General features: G+C 39.8%; 3 protein-coding genes and 1 long non-coding RNA gene across 6 annotated transcripts; 3 read left to right on the top strand and 1 right to left on the bottom strand.

Moving 5' to 3' along the window:
- Positions 1 to 205: 205 nt before the first annotated feature.
- On the bottom strand, positions 206 to 1,613 carry LOC114921655 (uncharacterized). Its single transcript, XR_003809960.2, has 2 exons — positions 1,474 to 1,613; positions 206 to 935 (listed from the first exon to the last, which is right to left on the bottom strand). It is a non-coding gene; the product is annotated as an uncharacterized lncRNA (long non-coding RNA).
- ddt (D-dopachrome tautomerase) lies at positions 524 to 2,908 on the top strand. The gene is made up of 3 exons (XM_020656845.3): positions 524 to 740; positions 1,494 to 1,669; positions 2,642 to 2,908. The coding sequence occupies exons 1-3, from the start codon at positions 633 to 635 to the stop codon at positions 2,712 to 2,714; spliced, it is 357 nt and encodes a 118-aa protein (XP_020512501.2). The 5' UTR covers positions 524 to 632; the 3' UTR covers positions 2,715 to 2,908.
- Positions 2,909 to 8,275: 5,367 nt separating this feature from the next.
- On the top strand, positions 8,276 to 11,705 carry LOC110001351 (galactose-specific lectin nattectin). Of its 2 annotated transcripts, none has more exons than XM_065955038.1 (9): positions 8,276 to 8,431; positions 8,513 to 8,603; positions 9,376 to 9,498; positions 9,608 to 9,637; positions 9,724 to 9,774; positions 9,871 to 9,962; positions 10,442 to 10,567; positions 10,732 to 10,828; positions 11,317 to 11,705. In XM_065955038.1, the coding sequence occupies exons 2-9, from the start codon at positions 8,555 to 8,557 to the stop codon at positions 11,385 to 11,387; spliced, it is 639 nt and encodes a 212-aa protein (XP_065811110.1). In that variant the 5' UTR covers positions 8,276 to 8,431; positions 8,513 to 8,554; the 3' UTR covers positions 11,388 to 11,705. The 2 variants fall into 2 exon arrangements, with proteins under 2 accessions (XP_065811110.1, XP_020512494.2); XM_020656838.2 differs by having other exon boundaries at positions 8,297 to 8,431; positions 8,516 to 8,603.
- Positions 11,706 to 22,669: 10,964 nt separating this feature from the next.
- On the top strand, positions 22,670 to 26,824 carry LOC109976392 (galactose-specific lectin nattectin-like). 2 transcript variants are annotated; one of them, XM_029275880.2, is made up of 9 exons: positions 22,670 to 22,825; positions 22,907 to 22,997; positions 24,189 to 24,311; positions 24,421 to 24,450; positions 24,537 to 24,587; positions 24,684 to 24,775; positions 25,313 to 25,438; positions 25,596 to 25,692; positions 26,442 to 26,824. In XM_029275880.2, the coding sequence occupies exons 2-9, from the start codon at positions 22,949 to 22,951 to the stop codon at positions 26,510 to 26,512; spliced, it is 639 nt and encodes a 212-aa protein (XP_029131713.2). In that variant the 5' UTR covers positions 22,670 to 22,825; positions 22,907 to 22,948; the 3' UTR covers positions 26,513 to 26,824. The 2 variants fall into 2 exon arrangements, with proteins under 2 accessions (XP_029131713.2, XP_065811121.1); XM_065955049.1 differs by having other exon boundaries at positions 22,691 to 22,825; positions 22,910 to 22,997.
- The last annotated feature ends 889 nt before the right edge of the window (positions 26,825 to 27,713 follow it).

Raw genomic sequence — 27,713 nt, 5'->3', positions numbered from 1 at the left:
TCTCTTTATTCTCGTAAATTTACGAGTTTATTCTCGTAAATTTACGAGTTTATTCTCGAAATTAAAAAAAATAAATAAAAATAATTCACATGGCCCTAATCCTCCGTCGTATATGTTTGCTTTGGACAGTGTGGTTCTTTTTCTACAGAATTTGGGTTTGTGCAAAAAAAATATGCTTGGAACAGAAAACAAATCAAACACCACCTTCTGCACACATTTATTTTATTTTTAATTAAACAGCACAAAATATCAGATTCATATTGTATGCAATTTTGCAATAATTAATTGAAAATTATTACTCCAGGTTTTTAGTGGATAGACAATTTACTACTTACAAAAATAACTGTTCTAGCATTTACGAATGCTTAACGAATTAAATTACTAATACCAACAAATTCAGTTTCTATAGCAACAAAAAGGGTCTCTTTGATTTTTTGTATTACATTTTTTTTACATTTATATCCGAACAGTCTGTGTGCCAGAAGCCTTAGTCTAACGCTCCGCTCTTATTTTGACAGTCAGAACCGGTAGTCGTCTCTCGTTGTCCCGTTCCCCCGTTCCTCTCTCCTGTTGGTACGCACAGAGTGTCTCCGGTCGGTAGTCTACTTACGGTGTCCTGTCCTCCCGTTAACATGCCTTTCCTTGAGCTGCGGACGAACTTACTTGCGGGCTCGTTCTCGGAGGATTTCGTTAAGAAATTCAGCGCGTGCGCCGCCGCCGCTTTGGGGAAACCTGATGACGTAAGTACATCTGCGCTGCGCCTGCGCGGTTCAATGTCATAGCTGTTTTTTTTAGTCCTATTTGCAGCGGGAGAGATTTATATTCATGAAATATTCTATTAGAAACAGACTCAAATCACTCTGACTGATTGTTTCAATCTCTGCATGCTGATTGGTCCTTTCCCTGCTGCCCCACGAACTCTGGTCTCTGATTGGCTGAAAGTGAAGCAGAAGCAATTTTTCAAGCTTATATACATTTTTTTACATTACTTTGTTTTTGTCTTATCTCTTGGAATACACTGCAGAAATGATCATGTGTAAGTTTGTAATGAGTAAAATGTATTACCAGAGATAAGGATATTGTTAAAACCATGATAAAAAAGATTAACCAAATGTTTTTTTTTTTTAATTGTTATTATTGTTATCAAATCACAGATACCATGCTTTGTTGCTTCAAAATGTTACATATTAACAAGAGCAGGAATCCAGATGTTTAACAAGCTGAAAGCAGCAGATATTTGAGATACTTTGCTCAGTAAATGACTAAAATAAAAGTAGGCGTGTAGACGAGGAATTCATCTATTTAAAATTACAAACTCCTGCACACATTTAAACGCTTTGCTGAAGTTTGTTATTTTCATTCTGAGAAAGTCTATAATAAAGATCCCTCATCATATCTGGACAATGTCAGAGTTAATGTCATTTTTTATGATTCTATCTATATTTATATATTTGTCTAAAAACAGCTGCTCACTGGGTTTGGTTGTGTTTTAGAGGATGAACGTGGTCGTGCAGCCCGGCTGTCCCATGCTGATCTCCGGCTCCTCCTCTCCGTGTGTGATGCTGTCGGTGTCTGCGATCGGTGTGACTGACACAGCTGACAAGAACAAGGAGCACAGCGCCAAGATCTTTGCGTTCCTGACCAGAGAACTCGGCCTGACCGAGGACAGGTGAGCTGTCAGCAGGTCGCCGCTACACTCTACTTCTAACTCTGCAGCCTTAAAGCCTCCGGAAATGTGTCTTTGATTAATAGAAACAAACTTATGATATTGAAGTTTACAGTCTCATTAAGAGTCCACTAAATCTGAGAGAAAATGAGGGATAAATATTAGAAAGTATATTTAAAAACAGCTAATACTTCTGTTTTGACATTTAATCTATCGGGCTCCGCCCACATATGAGGGGAGGATTTAACAAAACTAAAAGATCTTACATGCATCGTTTATCATTCACAACACAAATACATCCTTCTTCTTCTATACTTCCTCCTTTTCATCTATTTCTCAACCTCCTCCTTCTCTGCCTTCTTTTTTCTTTTCCTCCTCTGTCCTCTTCTCCTCCTCAGCTTTCTGTAGATTTCTTCCTCCTCTTCCACTTCCTAACCTCTTTTCTTATCCTCCTCCTCTTTCCCCTTACCTTACTTGATACCAAAATGTTACCAATATATTTATTCAGTTTAGACAGTTTGTAGCCAACCCAATAATAGGTGTCTAGGACTTTTATTTTTGTTGCCATGGTAACAAACAGGTATTATTATGGTTTTTATTTTGATTATTACAAGAATCTAATCAAAGTTTTAAAATCTGGTTTTGTGACAACCGTAATCTTCACACTCACAATGCCTCTCTAAGTTAAACTAATAAATGCATTAACACACTAACGGCACAGACTCAGTGCTGCTCTCTGATTGGTCGGTTATCTGTGATGAATCATATCTCAAACTAAGAGCTCTGAACTTGAACCCTGAACAGTCTTTGTTTCTGTAATCTTTGAATGGATGCACACTGTGAATGATTGACAGCTGTGAATGAATACTTCATTAATCGCTGAGGGGACGTTCAGTCGCTACAGTTCTTCGACATAATATAGCACAAAGAATCTGTACAAAGCGGAATGATTGACAGCTCTGTTTTGATTGACAGGATCGTGATTGTGTTCCACGCTCTGCAGCCTCACCAGGTCGGCAAGAAGGGGACGGTCATGAGCTTCCTGTGAGGGACGGCGGCATTCCAGACATGCCTTACACTCACATTCCTACAGACAGACGAGAGGAAGAAGAAATGAATCAGTGTTCATCACTTTATGAAGTAAATGAATCTACAGAGCTCTTGTTTTCAGCGCAGTTCACACATAATGTTAATGAGATCTATTTTTAATGATTAAAGACCAGACTGATTTATTTTAACGCACTCTGAGTTTTACTCTCGTGTCCGTCTGTGAGTATTATTAATGTAGCTGAAGTATTTTACATCAATGACATTCTTTCATTGAAACCTTTCCAGGTAAAGGTGAAGAACAACAAGGTAAAAGAAAAAGTATAAAGTCTTCAATGTGTCATCAAATCATTTAATGTTAAATACATGTCATGAAAGGAAAATCTCCAAACAACCTGTTTGAGCACACATTTTCTGAAAAGTCGAGCAGGCAAAAGATCGAGAAGATGGACTTTTCTCATTACTGGGGGGTTTGTAGACGAACTAGAAACACATGTTAGTGTTAGAAAAACAAGGTTAAGTGTTCTTAGCATAATATGTGACTCCTATAATACAGTAACAGAAACATAATTAAAGGTTGGAGATATGGATGAAGCTCACATAGATATGACTTGTATTATGCAAATAAAATAAATAAAAAAAGGTGGAGGGGTAACTTTTTATATTATCTAAACTATGATTTGTTATATTATTGGCAATTGTTGTAGACAATGTAATGGAAATTATTACTCAGGAAATTATTGAGTAAATATGAAAAAGCTAAACAAGTTATAAGTAGGTGTGTTTATAGAACAGGATCTATAATGAGTGTGTGTTCATACGTAGGGACCTTAACACCCATGGAAAATCTGTGGACTGAGGACATCAATCCAGTACCATAATACAATACAATTAAGAAATTAAGAGAAAATATTTTATCAGAGAATATGTAGACATATGTAGAAATGTCCAGTCAGGTATTGCACTTCTGTGAGCTATTACGGATTAAGTATAAAATAGCAAAAAACAAGGGGTAAAAAAATAGAAACAAGCAAAAACATTGCCAACAATAAATAATTTCCATTTTCTTATAGAGATGGTTACGGTTCCTATTTATGACTTTGTAATCAAAGAGTTTCTAAGTCTTTTGTTGTACACACTTAATGACATGGATAATAATTTAAGTAACATATTTATCCCATGAGATGACTCTCGATAATTGTTTGAGGGATGTTTTATACAATGAAAGATGAAGATTATTAGCTCATCTCATTGAATAATATTGCCCCTTGAATTACTGACAATATAATTTCTAAAGGGGGCACTGTTGGCGCAGTGGCGCAGGCAGTGATTGGTGCGCGCGCCCGTGAATGGAGGCTGTGGTCCTCCAAGCGGCAACCAAGGTTCAAATCCGACCTGTGGCTCCTTTCCCGCATGTCATTCCCCACTTTCTGTCTCCCTGATTTCCGACTCTATCCACTGTCGTAGCTCTACGAGCTAGAGGGATTATATATCCCAGCCGGTTAGCGTAAAAGGAAAATAAAAGCATAAAAAGGTACCTAAAATAACTAAAAAATAACTAAAACTAACCCCAACATTGTAGTCACCCTACTCCTACCCGCTAATGAATCCTCTACACTCACGGGTCCTCACTCATGTTTGTAATTAATAATATGATAATGTTACTACTAATATAATATAACAAAGACTACATGCTGTTTTTGTAAAGTGTCTCGAGATTACATTTGTTATGAATTGGCGCTATCCAAAAAGATTGATTGATTGGTGTGACCTGACTCATGGGTCAGTGATTTACAATAACAGAGCTGCTTCACAATTAAAAAAATGAAATTGAACACTTTTTAAGACCAGTTGAAAACTCCAACAAAGAAAAATAATTCCTGGATTTCATGTGAGACTCAACTGCTTTGATTCCCATCGTTTAAAACATTATTTTTTTTCATATCATAAAAGTAGCCCCATAATCGTTGGTTGTTCCTGCCAACCATTTTCCTGTATTTTTCCAACTTGTCCATAAGCCAATATGTCCTTGAACCTTTCGCCTTCCTCTCATAATACAGTGCTGAAAACGCTAAATGCCAGTAAATGTGCCACCACACCTCTCACTCCTCACGTGCAGATTTAAACATGTTTTAAAGGCATGAAAGCTAATTTCATTATTGCTGTGATAATCAGTGTTGTGAAAGATCACCCTTTGTAAGAGCTCGCTCAAAGTTCAGTTCACAGAGATTAAAATGAACTAGTTAAACATACCCAACCTACAGCCTTTTGATTTATGACTAACTTAGTTTAAAATGTTTTGCAGGGACCCAAGAAAAAGCTAACAAGTTTTCCAAAGTAACTTCATGAAATCAATAAATGTTTCCAACAAAAAATCAGAATACAAACACTGTTTGAAAAAGCGGTTAGTGTCATCATTGGAAGAAACAGATCAGGCTTCTACTTTAACTCTACGTATGCATGTGAGCTTGTTGGACATGTGCCTGGTGCTCGATATCAGACATTGACATGAAGAGCTCGGCGACTCTTCGCACCTCTGAACGTGAGCGGTTGTTCTTTGTCTCCAGAGTGAACTAAAGCTTAGCTCTCGTTCACCAAAAATAGTTTGCACTAAGTTAAAGTGTTCAGGCCCAACACTATGGCGCTAGATTTCCTTAAATAATAAACTGTAAACACAAGCTTTTGAAATCACAAGCAAATTCTGTTATTTCGCTAATGCACAAATTTACTACCATTTGTAAATTATACGTTTTGCGCTCACATTCACCAACCCGAGAGCTTTTCCAGCAACTGCAAGCATGAAACACATCAGGGGGGCGGGACAAAGAATGGCACCCGCACATTTAAGGAAAAATACACTCATGTGGAGCAGCTCTGCTCTCGAAGTTGAAAACTGCTCACTCGAATCAAACTGATATTAGACACATTGGGGGTCGGAGACCTTGGATGAAAATGGCCCATTTATGATTGGTCACTTTAACAACATCACGCGAGAAGGGGTTCTGTCAGGGTTGCCTAGAGCTCGCTGCAGGGCTAATGGAGCTCTGTCGATTACACAAAGACGTGTAAGCTTAGTGCCGCAGTGGAAATACAGGTAATAATAAAATACGCTCACAGTTTTAGTTTATCAATCTCTGGGTTTTTGACATAAATATAACGCATGATGATGTCTGGTTGACACTTAACTGTTCCCCGCGAACAGTGAACAACAATTGCAAAAACTGAAAGTGTGAATCATTAAAAACGTCCCAAAAAAATATTCATCTCACATCTTGAAACTTCAATGTCACTTGCTGCATTTGAATTTTTTTTTTAAACCAAATGCAGGTCTTAATTTTTAACTTGTAATATATATCTCAACATAAGATGTTTATCTGGACTTGTTAGGCAAGTGTGGTTTTTTATTTAGTGTCAAAGATATTTTGAACTCAAAATGAGAATAATTCGTGTTGTTGGCCCTACTTTTATACGTTCACAATAGCCGAAAAAAAGGGTCTGTTTTCATGTACTGCACCTCCTTGCTCCCGCTACACTCCGAGTCCGTCAGCTACGCTCTGCTGAGCCCCCACGTGGGCCAAGTCTGCCGATCCACTCTGTCGTTATTGGTCAGTTGCTCAGGACGCGTCTCGGAAATTTCAACATGAGCTGCAGGGATTGCCACAACAAGCCAATGGACTTAGATCAGTGATCTCACACTGACAAATTTATTTCTAGGGGCGCTGGAACCGAGCGTTACGTGCAGTTAATGCTACAGCTAACAGGAGGAGGTAGGAAAAGCCATGTTTCCGCAGACTTTGAATTTTTACATGCACAGGACACTTGGAAAACACACTAAAGGGCGTATAAAACCAGAAAAAGCATAATATGGGACCTTTAAACTTTGACAAATAAACTTGCTGAGCTTTCAGTTTTTGCAGAGTATTTAATAATGACACATTTGTCAAGGTTTGAGAAAAATTAAGGGGAGGACCCAGATGCAGATCTAACAAAAAATATTTATTTAAACAAATAGGCCAAAGGCAAACACACAATTTTTTAAAGTAGAAAACTAGCCACGAGGAAACCACAAGTAACACTAGAGCACGAGGAAAACAGACATCTGACACTGATAACTGACATACAGACCATCAGGCAGATGGCCTGGAGGCAGGGCACATAGCCCGGAAAGTTCAGGTGGACCAAACACAGGGAACAGCTCTGGTGGACGGCCAGGAGGCCGACCGAACGAGCAGACTAGTTCAGGGGGAGGCCAGGAGGTTTCGTTGTAGCCTCCAACGAGGACACAGGAATGGGCAGAGTCAGCAGGATCTCTGACGAGGACGCAGGATCTCTGACGAGGGCAATGGAGTCACCAGAACCTCCGACGAGGTAGCAGGAGTCGCCAGGACCTCAAACAAGAGTGCAGGAGTCGTCAGGGCCTCAAACGAGGGTGCAGGAGCCAAAAGCAGGACCTTCGACAAGGGCGCAGGAGTCAGCAGGACCTCGGACGAGAGCACAGGAGTCAGCAGGACCTCTGACGAGGGCGCAGGAGTCAGCAGGACCTCCGACGAGAGCACAGGAGTCACCTCTGACGAGGGAGCAGGAGTGGCCAGGGCCTCTGACGAAGACACAGAACTGGGCAGGACCTCCAACGAGGAAACTGGAGTTGGCATGGCCTACCACAGAGACACAGGAGTGGGCAGTGAGCTTGAGGATATGGACTCCAGACATCACGGTGAGCCCCGTTGACCCGTTCTCCTCCCTCCTCAGGTACCAGGGGAAAAGGCCAGACGAGTCCCTGTCCAGGGCGACTCAGGACTCAAAACAAAAATCTGCTGGGTCTATTGTTTGGTCAGTTCATTCTGTCAAGGTTTGAGAAAAACTAAGAGGAGGACCCAGATGCACATCTAACAAAAATATATTTACTCAAAAAAAAAAAGGCAAACACACAACTTACTAAAGTAGAAAACTAGCCACAAGGAAAACAGACATCTTCTGACAACTGACATACAAACAACAATGAACTGACACAGAGAGGAAGAAACACAGAGACTAAATAGACATAGGGTAATCAGACACAGGTGAAGACAATCAGGCCAATCACACTGGGAAACACAGAGGCAGAAATAAACACGAGACAAGAAACACTGGAGACTAGAACTACAACATAAATCAAGAAACACTAAGATACACAGAGAACTCAAGAAAGCAACAAAAACACACTCGAAAATAAAGAAACACTAGGGTACAAAGTTACAAAATAACACACGAAACACTAAAGACTAAACTATGAAACATTAGGACAAAAACACAAGGGAAACAAGCAACACTAGGATAAACAGGAGAAATTAAAACATGGAAACCTAAACGCTGAAATATAAAACTAAATAAGACCAAATCAGGACAACATTAATCATTAAGTCTTTCTCTAATAGCACTGTACGTGCGGACGAAAGTGTGTCAGTCAGAATCATGTCAGACAGAATCCTTCGTTATCATTAGTGCTGGAACATATTTTATTATCAGTCATTTATCAGAAGAATGTTTCTATCAGTGCTTCCTTATTGGCCTCGATTCCTGCAAACTGGGGCACGTTGATTGAACACACTTTGAAACAAACACACTCACGTTCAGCCCAAGGTCAAAGCTCAGGTTTAGGTGTGTGTATATAAAGAGCCGGATAACCTCCTCTTCATCACTCACCTGATACCTGAGCATCAGCAGATATTCAACTGACAGGTAAGACAGCTGCCTTCTCTCTCTCTCTGTCTGACTGTTCATGTTAACATATTCTGTAACTGACTTGTCTCTGACTCCCAGCAGGCCTCCAGTCACTTTATCATCCTCCTCCTCATCATCAACATGAAGGCTATCCTGCTCCTTTCAGTTCTTGCTCTCACAGCTGCAGTGGGTAAGTTCATTTTGTTATTTTTACAACTTGTTCTTGTAGATGTTTGTAAAAGATAAACAGATTTTCCTCTCTTTAGATCGGAGCTAACAGCTATAATATTAATTATGTGGACTCACTGTCTCATCCTGGCTCATAGATTGTGACAAAGTAGGAAGATAAGACACGCTGGCACGTTTACAAAAGCCAAAAATAACCAGCAGCTATTTGTAGGCAGATTCCACCAGGTGCAGCTGATCCTGCTGATGAGCCTCCAGCCAGAACGCACACTTACACAAAAATAATGTTAACATATGTAAACACAGTTTTATGAATGAGTCAACCTGTAACCATCCCCTGTCACTTGATGGTGAAAGTTGGCATTGTCCTTCACTTCCCAGATGATAGAAGAGGGAGAGTGTGTGGGTGCGCGTCATACATATAATGTGCAACACACACATTTATTAAAAAATAATTTTAAGCTGAGTCTGAGTTGGTGGAAATCCCCAACTTTGTCGTCTGTTTAACTGATGTTAACCAGCTATCCCGGGACTTATTGCCAACTAGCTACACCTCCTGTACCAGCAGCGTTACAATGGCATGTAAGGAAAATCTGTTTAAGAAAGCGCAATAGAGCTAAACACTTATAGACTGAATAAAAGCTGAGATTTATCTTGGTTTAAGATCATTTGGGTGATGTTTTGCATGCAATGGTTGAACAAACTTATTAAAAACCAGTTGTTAAAAGCAGAATAATGGTGGAAATAAAATAAATGAGAGATGACTTTCCTTTCAGATTTGGCAGATGTTAAACCTGTTGCAGATGTTGGCGCTGTTGCAGATGTTGAAATTGTTGAAGATGTTGAAGCTCTTGCAGATGTTGCAGCTGCAGTTCCAGAGCTGCAGAAGGACAATCAGTGTAAGTTGCTCCCACACATTAAACACAGTTGATATCTGACTCATTGTGTTGTGTGCGAGTTCTCTGAATCGCTCTCTAACACAACTCTTGTTTTCTGTTCCTCTCTCAGTGGAAGAAGATGAACTTCATATAAGTGAAGGTAAAAAGCTAAACACATGATTGTCTGCATCCTGAGTCGATTATATTTTGATCCAAACATGACTCTTTTTTTGTCTCTACTTTTAGAAGAATATGCTGCCATGTTAGATGTTGCAGAGATCGATTCTCCAATTAAAGGTTTGCTATCTTTAAATATTCACTCTTCCTCTTCACTTTGATTCTCTGATTTCTCTGTCAGAGTGATGATGTGCTGTTTCTCTTTGTCCTCTACAGAACGTTTCTTCAGTTGTCCATCTGGTTGGGAACGTTACAGGAGCAACTGCTATTATTTTGTGAGCTCATCCTATTCCTGGAGCGGCGCTGAGGTAATTAACTATGTTCAATTCAAAGCTTTATTGGCAAAAATCAATGGGACATGTGTGTGTGAAGGTGTCTGTTTGTTTCTCTACCCTGGTGAGGACCATAACCTCACTTATTACTCCCAAACTGGGACGGATTTGTTTTATAGGAAGAGTTTGTTGCTCCCATCAGGAGTTGCAGCCTGCTGATATGCCTGATTACATTTTTTTGTGTTTTTGTTTTTAAAGATTTTCCCCGACAGTACGTTTTTTTTAAACCTTTTTTTTTTACCCTACTGGTCACACGTGGTAGAGTGAGGTTGCTTTTGAAAATCATCTTTTATGAATCGTAATTGCTTTGAATTTCCCTCGGCATCAATAAAGTATCTATCTATCTATCTATCTATCGGTGTCTATGCACTTTGATTTCATTACATTTTGAATTGCTTAAAACTACAAGTGAACCCCTTTTAATGTGTGTGTGTGTGTGCGTGTGTGTCCCTCAGTCCTACTGTGCCGGTCGAGGAGCTACCATGGCGTCTGCCAGTGATTTGTTTGAATACACTTTCCTCCAGTCGCTCACCAGCCGTGGAGGCAGCCAGACCGCCTGGATGGGAGGATACTACTTCCAGGTCATTAGCTTATCATACATAAATAATACAAAATATAGATATATTAATCAAAGTGTGTGTAACAGATCACTGAACATCCTGTACTACAATACTGTACTATACTATATCTATGGACAGACAGATGTCTGCGGCAGGTTTAATTTACTGTGTGTTCATGTGTGCAGAACTGGAGGTGGTTGGACCAGAGCCGCTTCAGCTACACCAACTGGTACTCTCAGAACAGTTACAGCAGCTACCCGTGCATTTACCTCCAGACCACACGTGAGTCACAACACCGTCATCTGTCACTTAAAGTTTCATTTAAGCTTATAATACCTCTGGATTACAGTAATAGTTTTATACATGTACAAGTGTTTTGACCTTTCAGGTTTTATAAACTTGAGTCTGGCCTCACATTGTTGCTGCCAGTTTGGCAGAATTAAATCACAATTTAGTTCACTTTAATTACACAACTGCAACACTTTTTTTCGAAAAAGATTTGGATAGACCATTACTGATGCAACTTCAGTTGTATAGTCAAGGATCTTTTGTGAAAAAGAACAACATGAATTTCATGCTTAGGTTGTAAAATATAAACTTTTACAAATACTTTAATGGTACTTTGCAAATTTACATTTATTCAGGTCATTGCATTTTCTCTGTCTCTTATAATACTACATGGAAAACTATCTTTGCTTTTTCAATGAAGAAACATTAACAATCAGTGTCATACCTTTGTAATGTTAATGGGGGAACATTCTGTGTTGCAGGCGGCTGGAGCAATAATGTATGCAGTACTTCAAGGCCTTTCATCTGTGTGAGGAGAACAGACACCTGCTGAACCTGCAGCTGATCTAAACTAGAAACCTCTCAGCCTGATGGATGGTATCTTGAATAGGTGTTGGCACAGACAGCTTATTTGATCTTTTGGAAAACAATAAGCCTCAATCTGTCGCATGAGCTGAATGTTTTATAAAATTATGATTTGCTGATTACTTACTGCTGTATGTATGAAACTACTGTCTTTCTTTCTTTGTTAAGAAGCCACAGGTCCATTGCTGATTTTTTTTTTTTTTTACTAAAGATTTTGAAGACATAAAAGTAATGTGTTTTGTAATGTAAAATATGTGTAATGAATAAAGATATATATTGTGACATACTTTGTTTTTCTTGTCTGATTTGCTTACAGCAAGATTAGCATGTGTGTCATTAAAGTTATGTTATAGTTTAAGAATATTAAAAAACATCTTTGCTTTACTAAATGTGTCCTGCCTGGTATCAGAATCCCAAGCTTTTTCACACCTGGAAATGTACATTGGTACTCAAACAAATTTATAGAAGTCGACCTAAAATACTTTTGCTAATCTCAATGGTTAATGCATTCAGAAGAAAAGACAATTTTATCTATCTATTATTCGGTGTATGCTATGGTTCACAATCCTGGAAAAGCAACATATCTTTCAAACTGATTTTTGTTCTTCTTCTCTTATTTGAGACTTTTTAGATGGATGAGTTATTCTGGTTTTAATTGTTGCACAAGTTATCAGTCATAAATTAATGTCTGGGAAGCAGCCTTGGAGTGTATGGCAAGCCATTTCAACATTAAAGTATTAGCCGTCATAGCAATTGCAGATATCAATAATTGCTTTTTGACATGTTATACTTCCAAGCCGATATATACACAATCTAATTTTCAGCAGTAACAATACTAATTAAAGATATCTACAATTAATTTTTCACCAGCCCTCCGAAAACTGAAAGGACTCTATGCTGCCCCCATCTCCTCCTGCTGCTATATCAGAGCATGATCCAGCCCATTTTACTGTACTGTTCCACCTGCTCCTTTAACAAGTTACCTGTGGAAAAACAAGGCCATACTCACACGCATCACAACCACAGCTGCCAGAATAATTGGTCTCCCCACACCCAACCTAACAGAACTCAATAACAGGGCCATCACACGCCTTACAACCTCAATAGAACAGGACATCACACATCCACTGAACACTCACCTCACCCTACTTCCCCCAGGACAGAGGTATAGAGCAATGAGGTGCAGAAAGGTCTTCCTATCATTCCCGCCAGACGATGTTACAGTCTCAGCAATAATCTCATCATGCCTTGCTGATATCTCTAAATGGATGAATGAACACCACCTTCAACTCAACCTTTCAAAGACTGAGCTCCTTATCATCCCAGCCAGTCCCTCTATGCAACCACAGATCAATATCCAGCTTGGAACAACCAAACCCATTCCCACAAAGTCTGCCCAGAACCTGGGTGTCTTGATTAATGACCAGCTAACATTTAAGGTTCAATTGGCCTCAATTGCCCGTCATGTAGATTTGCCCCTGTACAACAGCAGGAAGATCAGACCTTACCTGTCAGAACACGCTACACAGTTCCTGGTACAGGCTCTTGTGATATCACGCATTGACTATTCTCTCTCAACTCTGCAACTCTCTACTGGGAGGTCTTCCTACATGCACTATCAAACCCCTGCAGATGATACAAAATGCAGCAGCACGACTGGTCTTCAACCTTCCTAAAAGAGCACATGTCACTCCGCTGTTCATCTCCTTACACTGGCTCCCTGCCTGTATCAAGTTTAAAATGCTGCTGCTCGCTTACAAAACTCCCCCTTACCTAAACTCTATAATCCAGGTCTACACTCCCTCACGCCCACTACGCTCTGCCAATGAAAGGCGTCTGATCCAACCTTCACAACAGGGTCCTAAGATGCTAACGAGACTCTTCCCCTCTGTTGCCCCCCGGTGGTGGAACGAACTACCAAACTCCATTCGATCTGCACAGTCCCTTTGCACCTTTAAGAAAAAGCTAAAGACCCAGCTCTTTCATGAATACCGACGACTTTAATGATGAGGATGATGGTGTCATTATTAATGATGTTGATGATGGTGATGACGATGGTTTTGTTGATAACGGCGACTTTTAAGATGGTTTCTATTGATTAGAGCTCTCATGAACTGCCATCAATGTTGTGCTTTGCCTCTGTGCAATGCCTGTCAGCACCTGTGTGTCCAATCGGACTCAAAGCTGATCAAGCCTCCCCCCTAATATAATGGTAGGGGAAACACTGAATTCAATTTTACATGTTGAAATTCAAAATCGATATATCCATAATGATAATTTTGACATATCACAATTCTAATTCATGATATTTATGATATTGCTACTAGTGATAATCTACAATTGTTCTTACATTACAGATATCATTGATATTATTGATATCTTGAATGTAATGTAAAGAATGTAATTACAGACATCAAAAACTGCATTTCAGATATCTGAAATTTTTTTTTTACGTGTAACAATTATATTAGAGATATCTGTTGGGGTTGTATCAAATCAACTTTGGTTATATTCTTTAATAATTATACTTAATTATTAATAATATAAATAAAATATCATTAAACTATGTTTAATCTCGTTTTGGGGCACCAACCTGTAATCAGGTAAATATAACCAAAATATCACTCAAATCAGTCTCAAATTAGTTATTTAATTACTAATATTATTAATAATGAATAACTATATTTAATAAATTGATTGAAATCCGTACACAAAGCCTTCGCACCCAGCTTATATCACAATGCAAATACACCAGTAATCACAAACAACTGCTCTCTTAAATTATAACAGAATTTATTTAAACAAAGCAACATCAATCCAAAATCAATTAACTTAATCAAACAAATAACTATTATAAACTAATCTAAGCAACAAACATTATCAAGCAAAGGCTTGTGGAAGGGGTGTGAATGTAGGTGTGTGTGTGTGTGTGTGTGTGTGTGTGTGTGTGTGTGTGTGTGTGTGTGTGTGTGTGTGTGAGAGAGAGAGAGAGAGGGGAAGAAGAAAGGAGGGAGATGGCTTCGTACCCACGTGGTCGTTCATGATGGCGCAAACCTAACAAAGACCTGGGTGCGTGCGTGTGTGGATGAAAGGGAGAGAAAAGGGGGGGGAAGATTACTTCGTCCCACGTGGTCGCCCTTCCGATGGCGCACACCTAACAGAGACCTAAATGTGGCCTTAATGTCTAAAAGAGACCGAGTTCGGCCCTACACGATCTGTGTCCCTGAGGCGTCTGGATAGCCGCGAGTGTATAGATCTCTGTGCGTAATGGCGCGGTGGTGGAGTTGGTTTACAGATGTACGTTTACACGGGAATATGTGTGTGTGTATGTTCGTAGAAGGGGAAATAAAAGAGGATAAAAGAGAATAAAAGAGAAATGCGTGCCTGAAGAGGCCGGATCACAGTCCGACTCCCGCGCCACAACTCGGAGTAATTCCCTTCATTCACAGAAACAAACCAATAGCCGAATTCAAGTTAATACGGTTTACACTGGCCTTTCTGATCAGAAGAGTAATACCCGGTTATAACACTGTTACGCTAAACACATATAGGACGCAGCGGTCCGAAACAACAAGAGTTTTAAACAGTTAAAACTCAGGACGCAGCGGTCCAACAAAGATAAAAATTACAGTTTCAGCTTCGATCAACAATTGTTGTAAAAACACTCTCTAAAGCTAATTCTGCCCAGACCTAATTAAGCCTCACTTGTGAATCGCTTTGTCCGCGATTGGTGAAGGAAAAGAGTCCGGCAATGGAGCAGATCTTCTGTCCGTCCTGCTGCAGAGGCGTCTGATGGCGGCGAGGGTCCCTTACGGCGAGAACGGAGATGTCCTTTGATGTCCTTTCGTTGCAGGACGGAATAAGACCGTTATCTTTCTGATAATCTGTTATAGTCTGACGCTCTCCGAGAAACTGAGATGCGTTCACTGGACAATCCGAGCTCAGAATTTAGAACACTGCCGGCCGCGGATTACCTGCGCGCCAAAAAAACTTAAAACAAAGGAAGATTGTTGCAGGAAACAGAAGGTGAGCTTGGGTCTCCGAGCACTAGAAGTCAGCGCGTGGAAAGAGGTCGAGCAATGGAAGTCTTGGAGTTTTTGTAGCCTGGCCTGCTCCATGGGGGGTCTACCTCAGGTCCCCTCCAATGAGGAGATAGAGGTTCCGGTCCCCCCCTTACTTTGCGGTGTGAAGTACCGCAGGGAGTCCTTTTAGGCCTCTTTGTGATCTCAGTGAATAACTCAAATGAGGCTTTTACAGAGGTGCAGGCCCAAGTCCATTGTTTGACTGTCCTAAGCCTGCGTGGCCCAACATATCTAACATTTTTCTTTTTAACTAGTCTAAATTGAATTGTTGATATCAACAAAGGAATTTCCTCATGTAGAAATGTCATTGTAGATATCTGCATTTACACATATCTGAAATGGTTTGAGAATTGTTGATATCTGTAATGGGAAATTACATTTCCACTAGTAACAATCTCTTTTCAGACTGTGGAAATTCAATTGTAGATATCCGTAATCATTATTCTTACTAGTGAAAAAGTAATTACTGACATCTGTAATTCAATTAAAAATATCTTCAAATCAGTTTCAACATGTAGAAATAGATTTGTAACATGTAAACCCAAAGAAAACTAGACTGGATAGTACGACAAACAAACTTTCATTTAACTCAACTTGAAAACAAAAGATCACTTAGTTGGTGCTATTTATTTGTGCTTGAACAGCGTCAAGGAAAACCCTGGCTTTAGCCATGTGGCCGCTACAACCTGCTGAGAGAGTGGACCTGATGTATTACAGATGGACAACAAGAGTGACTTAATTGTATATTACTATATTGATCTGAATATAAGGCAATAATTTTTTCTTTACATGAAACACACTTTAAAAAAGGGAGACCAGGGAGAGACACCAGGGGGAGACACAAGGGAGAGACACCAGGCGGGGACACCAGGAAGAGATACCAGGGGGGCACAACAGGGGGGACTGTGATCATCAGAACTAAGTGCATCAAAAGTAGGTCAAGTCAAACAACAAATGAGGCGGCATTATGATGCCAATTTGAATATAATGATTAACAATGCAGCAGTCATTAAAAAACTGTCAAACAGCCAAGAAATATGGTGTCACAGAGTGTAATGTCTGAAGATGAAGAGCCCAAAATGACCATCTTACTCCTGTCTTCACAGCAACCTCTTCCAGGAGATCAACTGGTGAGTGTGAGTATGTGATTGAAAAATAAACAAAGGTATGCTCACATGAAAAAAAACTTGCAACCCCTGATCTCACCAAACACCTCTATTCATAAATATGACAACATCTGTCAATATGCGAAGAGAAAGGTGTGAAATCAGTCATGGTGAAGGTAACAGGAAATTGACGCATTTATTTAATTTAGAAGTAATAATTTTATTTAAATATTGAAAATTAGATTTCATGTAACAGGTGTTAAAAACAACAACCACAAGATGCTATGGAAAATATGGAAAATAGTTTTTTGTAATTGACTGTTTGAAAACCAATAAAAAATGTTGAATCCAAAAAATCTTGTTTTATTAAATATGTTTGTGTCATTATTAAAGGTCCCATATTATGCTTTTTCTGGTTTTATATGCCCTTTAGTGTGTTTTCCAAGTGTGCTGTGCATGTTTAGGCACATTTATGTGCAAAAATTCAAAGTCCACGGAAACGCGGCTTCTCCTACGTCCTCCTGTTAGCTGTAGCATTAGCCACATGTAACGCTCGGTTCTAGCCCCCCTCGATAAAAATGTGTCAATGCGGCGTCATTGTCAGTGTGAGATCACTGATCTAAGTCCATTGGCTCATTGTGGCAAGCCCTGCAGCTCATGTTGAAATTTCCGAGACACGTGCTGAGCAACTGACCAATAACGACAGAGCGGATCGGCAGACCAATCAGAGCAGACTTGGCCCACGTGGGGTCTAACAGTGTGGGCACAGCAGAGCGTAGCTGACGGACTCAGAGCAGAGAGGGAGCAAGGAGGAGCAATACATGAAAACAGACACTTTTTCGGATTTAATCTATTGTGAACGTACAAAAGTAGGTATATAGATTAAATATACGAACCCCAAAAATGGCATAATATGGGCTCTTTAAGTTTAAGTAAAATAGTTTTCATCATAAAAACATGACTTGGTTTTGACTCAGTCACTTATTTCTGAAAAATGTTCCTTGAAAGGGGGGTTTATCTTAAAAAGAGGGTCATATTTTATTTGTACAGGTGGGCACAGTAAATCAAAACTTTGATTGCAGTTAAAACACTAATAAAGATATTGACTTTGATTTAAGTTTATCAGCCAATTCCCTTAATAATTAACTTAAGCTAACATTACAGGGATACTTCACTCGTTGAAACATGAGTCTGTATTGACATTGGGTCATATATGTAGTAGAAATGCCTTCTTGGCCGAGGAAAGGCAGAAAGTGCCTTTTTGGCTCATGTGGATGAAAGACACCAAATTCCAGAATGCACAGCACGACAGGCCACTTCTTTACATTACCCACGTAGGAGGTCAACTGGATCGCACCAATAGCTTCCAAGCAATATAGTGAACGTTAATGGTGCGTTCCAGGTGATCTCTTAAGTAGGATATTCCCAGTTCCCAGTCGAAAGTCAACTGGGATGCCCCCTGAAGTCATAATTATGACTCAGAAACTGGGAGAAAAAAGAAGTAGCTCACGTTCAGATCCAATATGGTTGCTACGTACATCGAAAGGGATGTTTAAGATGTAACTGTTGTGTTTATTATCAGCTTAGTCGTCTTTTTGTGTAATTAAATTAATAAGACCGATGGTATCGTGGAAGTTCTCTCTGTGGAGGTGTTTTCATGTTATTTTCTGTCAGAAACTATCATGAAGCGTGTTGTTATCGTCTGGTATTAGTTAACAAAACAAAGGTAGTCCTGGACGCGTCCATGTTGCTTTTCAGACTTGCAACTGGAACGCAGTTTACTTGGGTGTGACGTCATTGTCACAGATCGAGAAAACCAAGTGGAGGAAAAAAATATTTAATTAAACAAAAATCAAAACAGGAGAAAACAAGGAGCCACGGGTAAACTGCCATACGACAACCGACAAACACATACAATGAACTGACACAGAAGGGAAGAAACACAGAGACTAAATAGACATGGGGTAATCAGACACAGGTGAGACTAACAACACAGGTGAAGACAATCAGGGCAATCAAGGCAGGGAGAAACACAAGACCAGAAACACTGAGGACAATACAAAATAAATCATGAAACACTAAAGACACACAGAACTCAAGAGTCTAACAAAACACACTAGAACACAGAGATACACGAGGATAATAAATGACAAAATAAAACAGAAAACATTGAAGACAAAAGTAGGAAATCATGAACACTAGGAAACATTAACACACAAGGGAAACAAGCAACACTGGGATAAAACAGGGAAACTTAAACACAAAACCAAATCATGACAGTCAATCCCAGTTCCGAGTTCCGAGGTAAATGGAACGCAGCACAAGTTTTGATTCTGGGAGTGAGGTCCCACCCACTGATCTGTGATAGGTCTGTAGCTTCAGTGGTCGAAAATATGAGGAACTAGCATTGTAGTTTCATCCCGCTAACCACAACAGCCGCCAATGACGCAAAATGACGATTTATGAGTCATCGAAAGCTCCTTTTCAGACTTAGAAATACAAAGAATTGCGTGCCGGGTGCTGGATATCACTCGTTGACACAGAGCTCAACGACTCTTCTTCTTCTTCTCTGTCTCCAGAGTGAACTAAACTTGGTTCTCGTTGACCAAAAATCTCCCACTCAGTTAGCGTGTCAGGCCAAACACTATGGCGTTTTACTTCCTTCAATTAATTAAGTTGATATATTATCTTAGGTTTGGGAGCAGTACTCTGCCCAAACCACACCTCAATCACAAGCCTACTTCTACTGAGCAATCCCACTCCACCCTGTTTGTCTCAGTTCTTTGACCACACATTAAAATACGAAAAAGGCTATTTACCATGGATCCTGAACTTCAGTTGCACAACTCTGATGAAGACCTGTATGATGAACTGTTCAAAACCTGTTATCATCCACCCTTGGAACAGCAGTCAGACATCAGTCCAGCATCCTAGCAGAGCCGTTGGCAGTCCGCGGTGAGCATAACGCTGCACCGCCATCTCCATTCAAACTCCCCGAAAAAAAAATCTCACCAACTTGCAGCGGATCCCAGGCCTCATCTCCACCATCAGTGGGACACCCAAACCGAATAAGCTACAGGCATAGCCACAGCACCCAGACCCAACCCTCTTCTTGCCGCTTTCACAGTGCAGAAGCCAGCTACCCATCACGGTGCTGTATGCCGGTCCCCAATCTAAAAGAGAGTTCGGCATCAGAGACTAACCCATCGATCACCTCCGATGATGCATGAAAGCGAAGGGCATCCATTCCACCACCACAGACTTCATGCGTGTTGTCACCGGGCCTCAGTCACTGGGGGCCGCTTCTACAGCCACTACCTCCAGCGGTAGCTCTCCCTGGTGGGGTAAAGGTCGTATCACCCCCTGTGCCTTCTCCCCCTGTGTCCGATCCCTCAAGCTATCATAGCTTTCTTTCATCCTTGTGTTTGCAGGCTTCACAAAATCCCTGTGCACATACATCCTTACATCCCATCATCCCTTCCTCTGCCCTTCTTTCACACAAACAAGGCTCCAGTTCAGTTCAGTTCAGACCTTTATTATTCCTGGAAGGTAGATTTGATTTACAGCATCGTAAAGATAACAGATAAAAAGACATGGGACATAGCAACACAACCTGACCGAATACAACCAAGAAAAATAATAATGTCACTTTTCCTTAAAACAATGTTAAGAGCATTAATTGCACTAGGAATATACAAAAGTCTGCAACTGCTCCTGCTCCTACCGCTCTCTCGGCCAGCTTCTCAGGGAGCCCTAAGTTACACATAATCATAGGTGTAATAGGTATCCTCATCCTCCTCCTATTCCTACTGAGCTTTCCTTTTAGGTATCAACAGTGTCATTCCTTGTCCTGACTTATCCATGCACTATGCATCCATCAACCATGCCAGCACTCTCATCCGCTTACCAGGCCACGGCTCCCGGCTTTCCAAGGCAGAAATAACAAGTGCCTTCAAAAGTCCTACCCATCCACCCAAACTTCTGGCGCTACTTTGGGGCATGCTGGAAAGGATCATATTATTTTTCTGTTCGCCTCACCTTCTCAAAAACCTTCTCAGAGCTTGGAGTCCCACTTTCTGAACTGAAAACTGTAGGGTCTGGTACCTCCATCGAGTTCTAGGTATCACCCTCGACTCAATTTCCTTCTAGCCATCACTGCCTGAAGAAAATAAATCCTGCAAAGCACTCCCCTCCTCTTCTTGGCCACCTCATTCATGCTATTCGCATTATTCCTCAGGCTAAATCCTTTCTCCCTTACCTTTCTGACAAAGCCGCAGCATCCCCTCTATCCATGACAGAGTAGTCATTAACGACACTTGTAAAATAGGAAATGCACACGTGGCAATATTTCCTGTCTTCCTTGAACAACGTTTCCTTCTTCTATGACAACTCCAAAACCCAACCAGAAGACATTTAGCTTCATACAGACGCTGTCCCTTCCATAGGCTTTGATGGCTACTATGGAGGAAGATGGTCGCTTCCATCTGGCCCCAGAAATACATACTATGAACTCTGAATCCCATACTCCTTCATCTGCCCTTCATGAGCTCTACCCGATTATCATCATTGAAATACTTTTGGGGCATGAATGGTCAAATAAATCCATACTCCTACACTCAGATAACACAGCCGTTGTCAAAATCATCAACAAAGGCTGTCTTCATTCCCCAGCCATCATGTTGTTTCTGCGCTGACTAAGGTCACTCTCATCACATCACCAGTTCATCCTCAGGGCAGCCCACATTCTGGGTTACCACGACACCATCGCTAATTTATTGTCTCTATTCTCCTTTCAGAAATTCAGATTTGCATCCCTCATCAGTCCCACCATTTTCAGCCATTCTTAACAGCTGCCAGTACATCGCCTGCCTATTTAACTAGCTGGAAATGCTTAAAGCATATCACTCTGCATACCAGTCATATTTTCCATCTTTGGACATTGCGTTCATCTACAACTTCATCATCCATGCTCATGCCATCCATAAATCTGGTCCTCCACTATTCAGACCTATCTAGCCAGAATGAACTTTTTTATCCAATCAGCTACTGCAACCCCATTGCACTTCTGTCTCTCATTACTACTTAATCATGTTGATCAAAAGTCTAAGGAAACAGGAACCTGCGGTTGCTATCAAGCACCTTCCACTCACCTCTGACCTTCTCAGCCTCTGCATCCATACATTACGTTCAGGCTACTCACCCCCTACAATCAATTCCACTCTCGAATCCATGTTCCTTATAGCTTTCTGGGTTCCTCGGATGCTCTGAATTTCCTTCAACTTCATCCGTCTGCAATCCATCCCACCATCCTAAGCTATCTGACATTACCATCCACACTTCAGAGTCCCTCATATTCACACTCCATCAAAGTAAAACAGATCAGCTGGGAACCTCTACCCCACCTACATCTTTCCCATACAAGCCCATACAAGCCTCTGATAAAACAAATCAACACTAAGTATGCAGCTCAGGCGTTACCTCACGAACCGCACTACATCACTGAGACAGGAATATGGTAAACATTTTCACAAGATCCTGCATTTCTTAGACATCATGTCTGGGACACTATTATTTCCTTAATCTGCATCAGTGCAGCGTTCACAGCAGCCAGACGAGGCATCTCGACCAAACCATCCGAATCCTTGAACCCTGGTCATCTCAAGCATATCAGTCAGTCCATCCTTCCAGATATATATTCATCTGTTAATTTTATTTTTCATAGATCATTTTATGCAAATTTGTTCTTTATCATGTGTTTTACACCTGTACAGCCAGGAGTCAACTGAGGTTGTTTAAAATGTTCTACTTTGACTTTGCATTTACTTTCATTTCACTTAGCACTTACTGAGCTTTGAGTTTTTTCAGAGTGTTTAATAATGACACATTAATCATTAATCAAGTCTTTTTCCAATAGCACTGTACGTGCGGACGAAAGTGTGTCAGTCAGAATCATGTCAGACAGAATCCTTCGTTATCATTAGTGCTGGAACATATTTTATTATCAGTCATTTATCAGAAGAATGTTTCTATCAGTGCTTCCTTATTGGCCTCAATTCTCGCAAACTGGGGCACGTTGATTGAACACACTTTGAAACAAACACACTCACGTTCAGCCCAAGGTCAAAGCTCAGGTTTAGGTGTGTGTATATAAAGAGCCGGACAACCTCCTCTTCATCACTCACCTGATACCTGAGCATCAGCAGATATTCAACTGACAGGTAAGACAGCTGCCTTCTCTCTCTCTCTGTCTGACTGTTCATGTTAACATATTCTGTAACTGACTTGTCTCTGACTCCCAGCAGGCCTCCAGTCACTTTATCATCCTCCTCCTCATCATCAACATGAAGGCTATCCTGCTCCTTTCAGTTCTTGCTCTCACAGCTGCAGCGGGTAAGTTCATTTTGTTAATTTTACAACTTGTTCTTATAGATGTTTGTAAAAGATACACAGATTTTCCTCTTTTTGGATTGGAAACAAGAGCTATGATATTAATTATGTTCACTCAAACTGTGACAACCTTGCTCATAGATTGTGATAAAGTAGGGAGACAAAACAAGCTGGTAAGGTCAAAAAGTAGTTTTATTTACAAAAGGCAACGATAAATCCATAGTGTCGTGTAGGTCATTGGGGAATGTATGTTAATGTGTATGTGCTAAACAGAACAAAAGCTAAAGAGTCATTGTCAGATGATGGTTCTCCAAACCAGAGCAGTGCCAGTCGACCAGAACCAGAGCCAGAAGAATCAGGGAGTCAGAGGGTGAATAAGAGAAACCAGCAGCTCTTTGCAGACAGATTGCACCAGGCCCAGTTGCAGCTGATCCTGCTGATGAGCCTCCAGCCAGAACGCACACTTACACAAAACTAATGTTTACATATGTAGACACAGTTTTATGAATGAAAGGCAACCTGTAACCATCCCCTGTCACTTGATGGTGAAAGTTGGCATTGTACTTTACTTCCCAGATGATAGAAGAGGGAGAGTGTGTGGGTGCGCGTCACACACATAATGTGCAGCGGGTGACGTCACATACAAAGGTGTGATTCATTTGGTATAATGCTCCTGATCCGAGGTAGATAGTCACAAAGTTACAGGTTTACTGAAATTAAACAAAATAAAACAGCAGCAAAGCCAAAGACACCCAGTGACCTGGCAGGGTTGTCACAACACACACATCCAAGAAGGTTGATGCATTAAAACTATTTTAAACTGAGTTTCTTTTCTAACACTCTTTGTGTTTGCCTCAGAGTTTTTCCAAACATTACAGCCGCAGGAATCAAATCTTTCACATATTTGTATTATAAAAAAATTGTTTGAGCAGAGTGGATTGGAGTTCTTTTTACAGAGGGTCATAAGGTAGAAAAAGGCATGATGACATGTGAAAAAAGTCTGTTTCAGCAATGTTTGAGAGAAAGCAAATGAGATACAAATTGAAAGACAGAATAAAAGCTGAGATTTATCTTGGTTTAAGATCATTTGGGTGATGTTTTGCATGCAATGGTTGAACAAACTTATTAAAAACCAGTTGTTAAAAACAGAATAATAGTGGAAATAAAATAAATGAGAGATGACTTTCCTTTCAGATTTGGCAGATGTTAAACCTGTTGCAGATGTTGGCACTGTTGCAGATGTTGAAATTGTTGGAGATTTTGAAGCTATTGCAGATGTTGCAGCTGCAGTTCCAGAGCTGCAGAAGGACAATCAGTGTAAGTTGCTCCCACACATTAAACACAGTTGATATCTGACTCATTGTGTTGTGTGCGAGTTCTCTGAATCGCTCTCTAACACAACTCTTGTTTTCTGTTCCTCTCTCAGTGGAAGAAGATGAACTTCATATAAGTGAAGGTAAAAAGCTAAACACATGATTGTCTGCATCCTGAGTCGATTATATTTTGATCCAAACATGACTCTTTTTTTGTCTCTACTTTTAGAGGAAAATGCTGCCATGTTAGATGTTGCAGAGATCGATTCTCCAATTAAAGGTTTGCTATCTTTAAATATTCACTCTTCCTCTTCACTTTGATTCTCTGATTTCTCTGTCAGAGTGATGATGTGCTGTTTCTCTTTGTCCTCTACAGAACGTTTCTTCAGTTGTCCATCTGGTTGGGAACGTTACAGGAGCAACTGCTATTATTTTGTGAGCTCATCCTATTCCTGGAGCAGCGCTGAGGTAATTAACTATGTTCAATTCAAAGCTTTATTGGCAAAAATCAATGGGAAATGTGTGTGTGAAGGTGTCTGTTTGTTTCTCTACCCTGGTGAGGACCATAACCTCACTTATTACTCCCAAACTGGGACAGATTTGTTTTATAGGAAGAGTTTGTTGCTCCCATCAGGAGTTGCAGCCTGCTGATATGCCTGATTAAATTTTTTTGTGTTTTTGTTTTTAAAGATTTTCCCTGACAGTACGTTTTTTAAACCTTTTTTTTTTTTACCCTACTAGTCACACGTGGTAGAGTGAGGTTGCTTTTGAAAATCATCTTTTATGAATAGTAATTGCTTTGAATTTCCCTCGGCATCAATAAAGTATCTACCTATCTATCTATCGGTGTCTATGCACTTTCATTTCATTACATTTTGAATTGCTTAAAACTACAAGTGAACCCCTTTTAATGTGTGTGTGTGTGTGTGTGTGTGTGTGTGTGTGTGTGTGTGTGTGTGTGTGTGTGTGTGTGTGTGTGTGTGTGTGTGTGTGTGTGTCCCTCAGTCCTACTGTGCCGGTCAAGGAGCTACCATGGCATCTGCCAGTGATTTGTTTGAATACACTTTCCTCCAGTCGCTCACCAGCCGAGCAGGCTGCCAGACCGCCTGGATGGGAGGATACTACTTCCAGGTTATTAGCTTATCATACATAAATAATAAAAAATATAAATATATTAATCAAAGTGTGTGTAACAGGTGACAGAAAAAAAATAGTTGGACTACACTGTGATGTCTATGGACAGACAGATGTCTGCGGCAGGTTTAATTTACTGTGTTCATGTGTGCAGAACTGGAGGTGGTTAGACCAGAGCCGCTTCAGCTACACCAACTGGTACTCTCAGAACAGTCCCAGCAGCTACCCGTGCATTTACCTCCGGACCGCAGGTGAGTCACAACACCTCCATCTGTCACTTAAAGTTTCATTAAAGCTTATAATACCTCTGGATTGGAATACATGTCTTTTTAGCTAAGTAACAAAATATTTTTTAGTTGTATACATGTACTAGTGGTTTGACCTTTCAGGTTTTATAAACTAAATGATGGCCTCATGTTGTTGCTGCCAGTTTGGCAGAATTAAATTAAATTTTAATTCACTTTAATTACACAACTGCAAATATTCACCTTCTATATATGCCTAAAAACCGATCACTGTATCTAGCATGTCACACATCAGCTGAGAACTAATTTAGTAGTGCTATGAACCAAAATAAACAGAAATACACTGATTATATTACCACAAACAGATTAAAGAAGTGCTGAAATAACTACAACATGAAAGAGATTTGTAAAAAGTCTGAACTCAGGATTTTGCATGTCAATCTGCAAGATGAGAAACGCAAACATTTAGAACACTTAAAAAAAAAAAAGATTTGGATAGACCATTACTGATGCAACTTCAGGATGTCAAGTATCTTTCGTGAAAACCCACATGAATTTCATGCTTAGGTTGTAAAATATAAACTTTTACAAATACTTTAATGGTACTTTGCAAATTTACATTTATTCAGGTCATTGCATTTTCTCTGTCTTTTATAATACTACATGGAAAATTATCTTTGCTTTTTCATTGAAGAAACATTAACAATCAGTGTCATACCTTTGTAATGTTAATGGGGGAGCATTCTGTGTTGCAGGCGGCTGGTACAATTATTTATGCAGTACTACAAGGCCTTTCATCTGTGTGAGGAGAACAGACACCTGCTGAACCTGACAGCTTATCTGAACCAGAAGCCTCTCAGCCTGATGGAGGGTATCTTGAATACCTTGAATTGTTGACACAGCTTATTTGATCTTTTGGAAAACTGTAAGCCCCAATCAGCTGCACAAGCTAAATGTTTTATGAAATGATGATTTGCTGATTACTTCATGCTGTATGTATGAAATTACTTTCTTTTTTTCTTTCTTAAGAAGCCACAGGTCCATTGCTTATATATTTTTTACGAAAGATTTTAGAGACATAAAAGTTGCACTTGAAATCAAAATATTTGTTATGAATAAAGATATATATTGTGACGTACTTTGTTTTTCTTGTCTGATTTACTTACAGCAACATTACGATGTTTGTCATTAAAGTTTGGTTATAGTTTAAGAATTCAGAACATCTTTACCTGATAGATGTTTGCCACTTGGTGTCAGAATCCCACGTTTTCCACATCTGGAAATGTACATTGGTCCTAATCAAATATGTTAAACAAACTTATACAAGTAGACCTAAAATACTTTAGCTAATCTCAATGGTTACTCCATTCAGCAGAAAAGACAATTGTATTTATCTATTATTTATTGTATGGTATGGTTCACAATTCTGGAAAAGCATCAAAGCTTTCAAACAGAGTTTTGTTCTTTTCTTCTCTTAGTTGAGACTGTTTTCAGAATCAGAATCAGAATCAGGATCAGAAACGTGTTTTTAAAAGTACATTTACACATACAAGGAATTTTTCTTGGTGTATTGTTGCTAAACAATGAACAAGGAAATAAAGCAGAACTAGCAACAACTTACATAATAAAATATAAGAAGCAATTACAATATATAAAATAAAATAAAAAAAATGTAAAATGTAAAAAATAAAAAAACAAAATGTGTACAAAAGGTGTAATGTAGGAGCTGTGCAGTCGACAATGAGAATTTTTTTTTTACAGTGTATGTAACCTACTCACAGAGTGCATGTGAAGAAAATACATGGATGGAGGAGTTATTCTGGTGGTCCCACTGATTTGTTGTTATCAGTCATAAATTAATGTCTGAGAAGTTATTTACACCACATAGATAAAAGCACAAATATAAAATAGCACACAACCTCATTCCAAACCTGCTGACCCAAAGAAAACTAGACTGGATAGTACAACCAACAAACTGTCATCTACCTCAGCTTGCACACAGAAGATCACTTAGTAAGTGCTATTTA

This window comes from Labrus bergylta, chromosome 1, assembly GCF_963930695.1.
Source record: "Labrus bergylta chromosome 1, fLabBer1.1, whole genome shotgun sequence".
Lineage (NCBI taxonomy): Eukaryota > Metazoa > Chordata > Actinopteri > Labriformes > Labridae > Labrus > Labrus bergylta.
Note: the sequence above shows the minus strand (reverse complement) of the source record. Positions and strands in the feature narration are given on the sequence as shown.

What these genes read in the sequence shown, in the direction of transcription:
- ddt (XM_020656845.3), top strand. Translation starts at nt 633, where the DNA reads ATGCCTTTCCTTGAGCTGCGGACGAACTTACTTGCGGGCTCGTTCTCG. An exon ending in CTTTGGGGAAACCTGATGAC is followed by an intron (nt 741 to 1,493) that starts GTAAGTACATCT and finishes GTTGTGTTTTAG; the next exon opens with AGGATGAACGTGGTCGTGCA. An exon ending in CTCGGCCTGACCGAGGACAG is followed by an intron (nt 1,670 to 2,641) that starts GTGAGCTGTCAG and finishes TTTGATTGACAG; the next exon opens with GATCGTGATTGTGTTCCACG.
- LOC110001351 (XM_065955038.1), top strand. Translation starts at nt 8,555, where the DNA reads ATGAAGGCTATCCTGCTCCTTTCAGTTCTTGCTCTCACAGCTGCAGTG. An exon ending in TGGGAGGATACTACTTCCAG is followed by an intron (nt 10,568 to 10,731) that starts GTCATTAGCTTA and finishes TCATGTGTGCAG; the next exon opens with AACTGGAGGTGGTTGGACCA. An exon ending in CATTTACCTCCAGACCACAC is followed by an intron (nt 10,829 to 11,316) that starts GTGAGTCACAAC and finishes TCTGTGTTGCAG; the next exon opens with GCGGCTGGAGCAATAATGTA.
- LOC109976392 (XM_029275880.2), top strand. Translation starts at nt 22,949, where the DNA reads ATGAAGGCTATCCTGCTCCTTTCAGTTCTTGCTCTCACAGCTGCAGCG. An exon ending in GCTGCAGAAGGACAATCAGT is followed by an intron (nt 24,312 to 24,420) that starts GTAAGTTGCTCC and finishes TTCCTCTCTCAG; the next exon opens with TGGAAGAAGATGAACTTCAT. An exon ending in TGAACTTCATATAAGTGAAG is followed by an intron (nt 24,451 to 24,536) that starts GTAAAAAGCTAA and finishes CTCTACTTTTAG; the next exon opens with AGGAAAATGCTGCCATGTTA.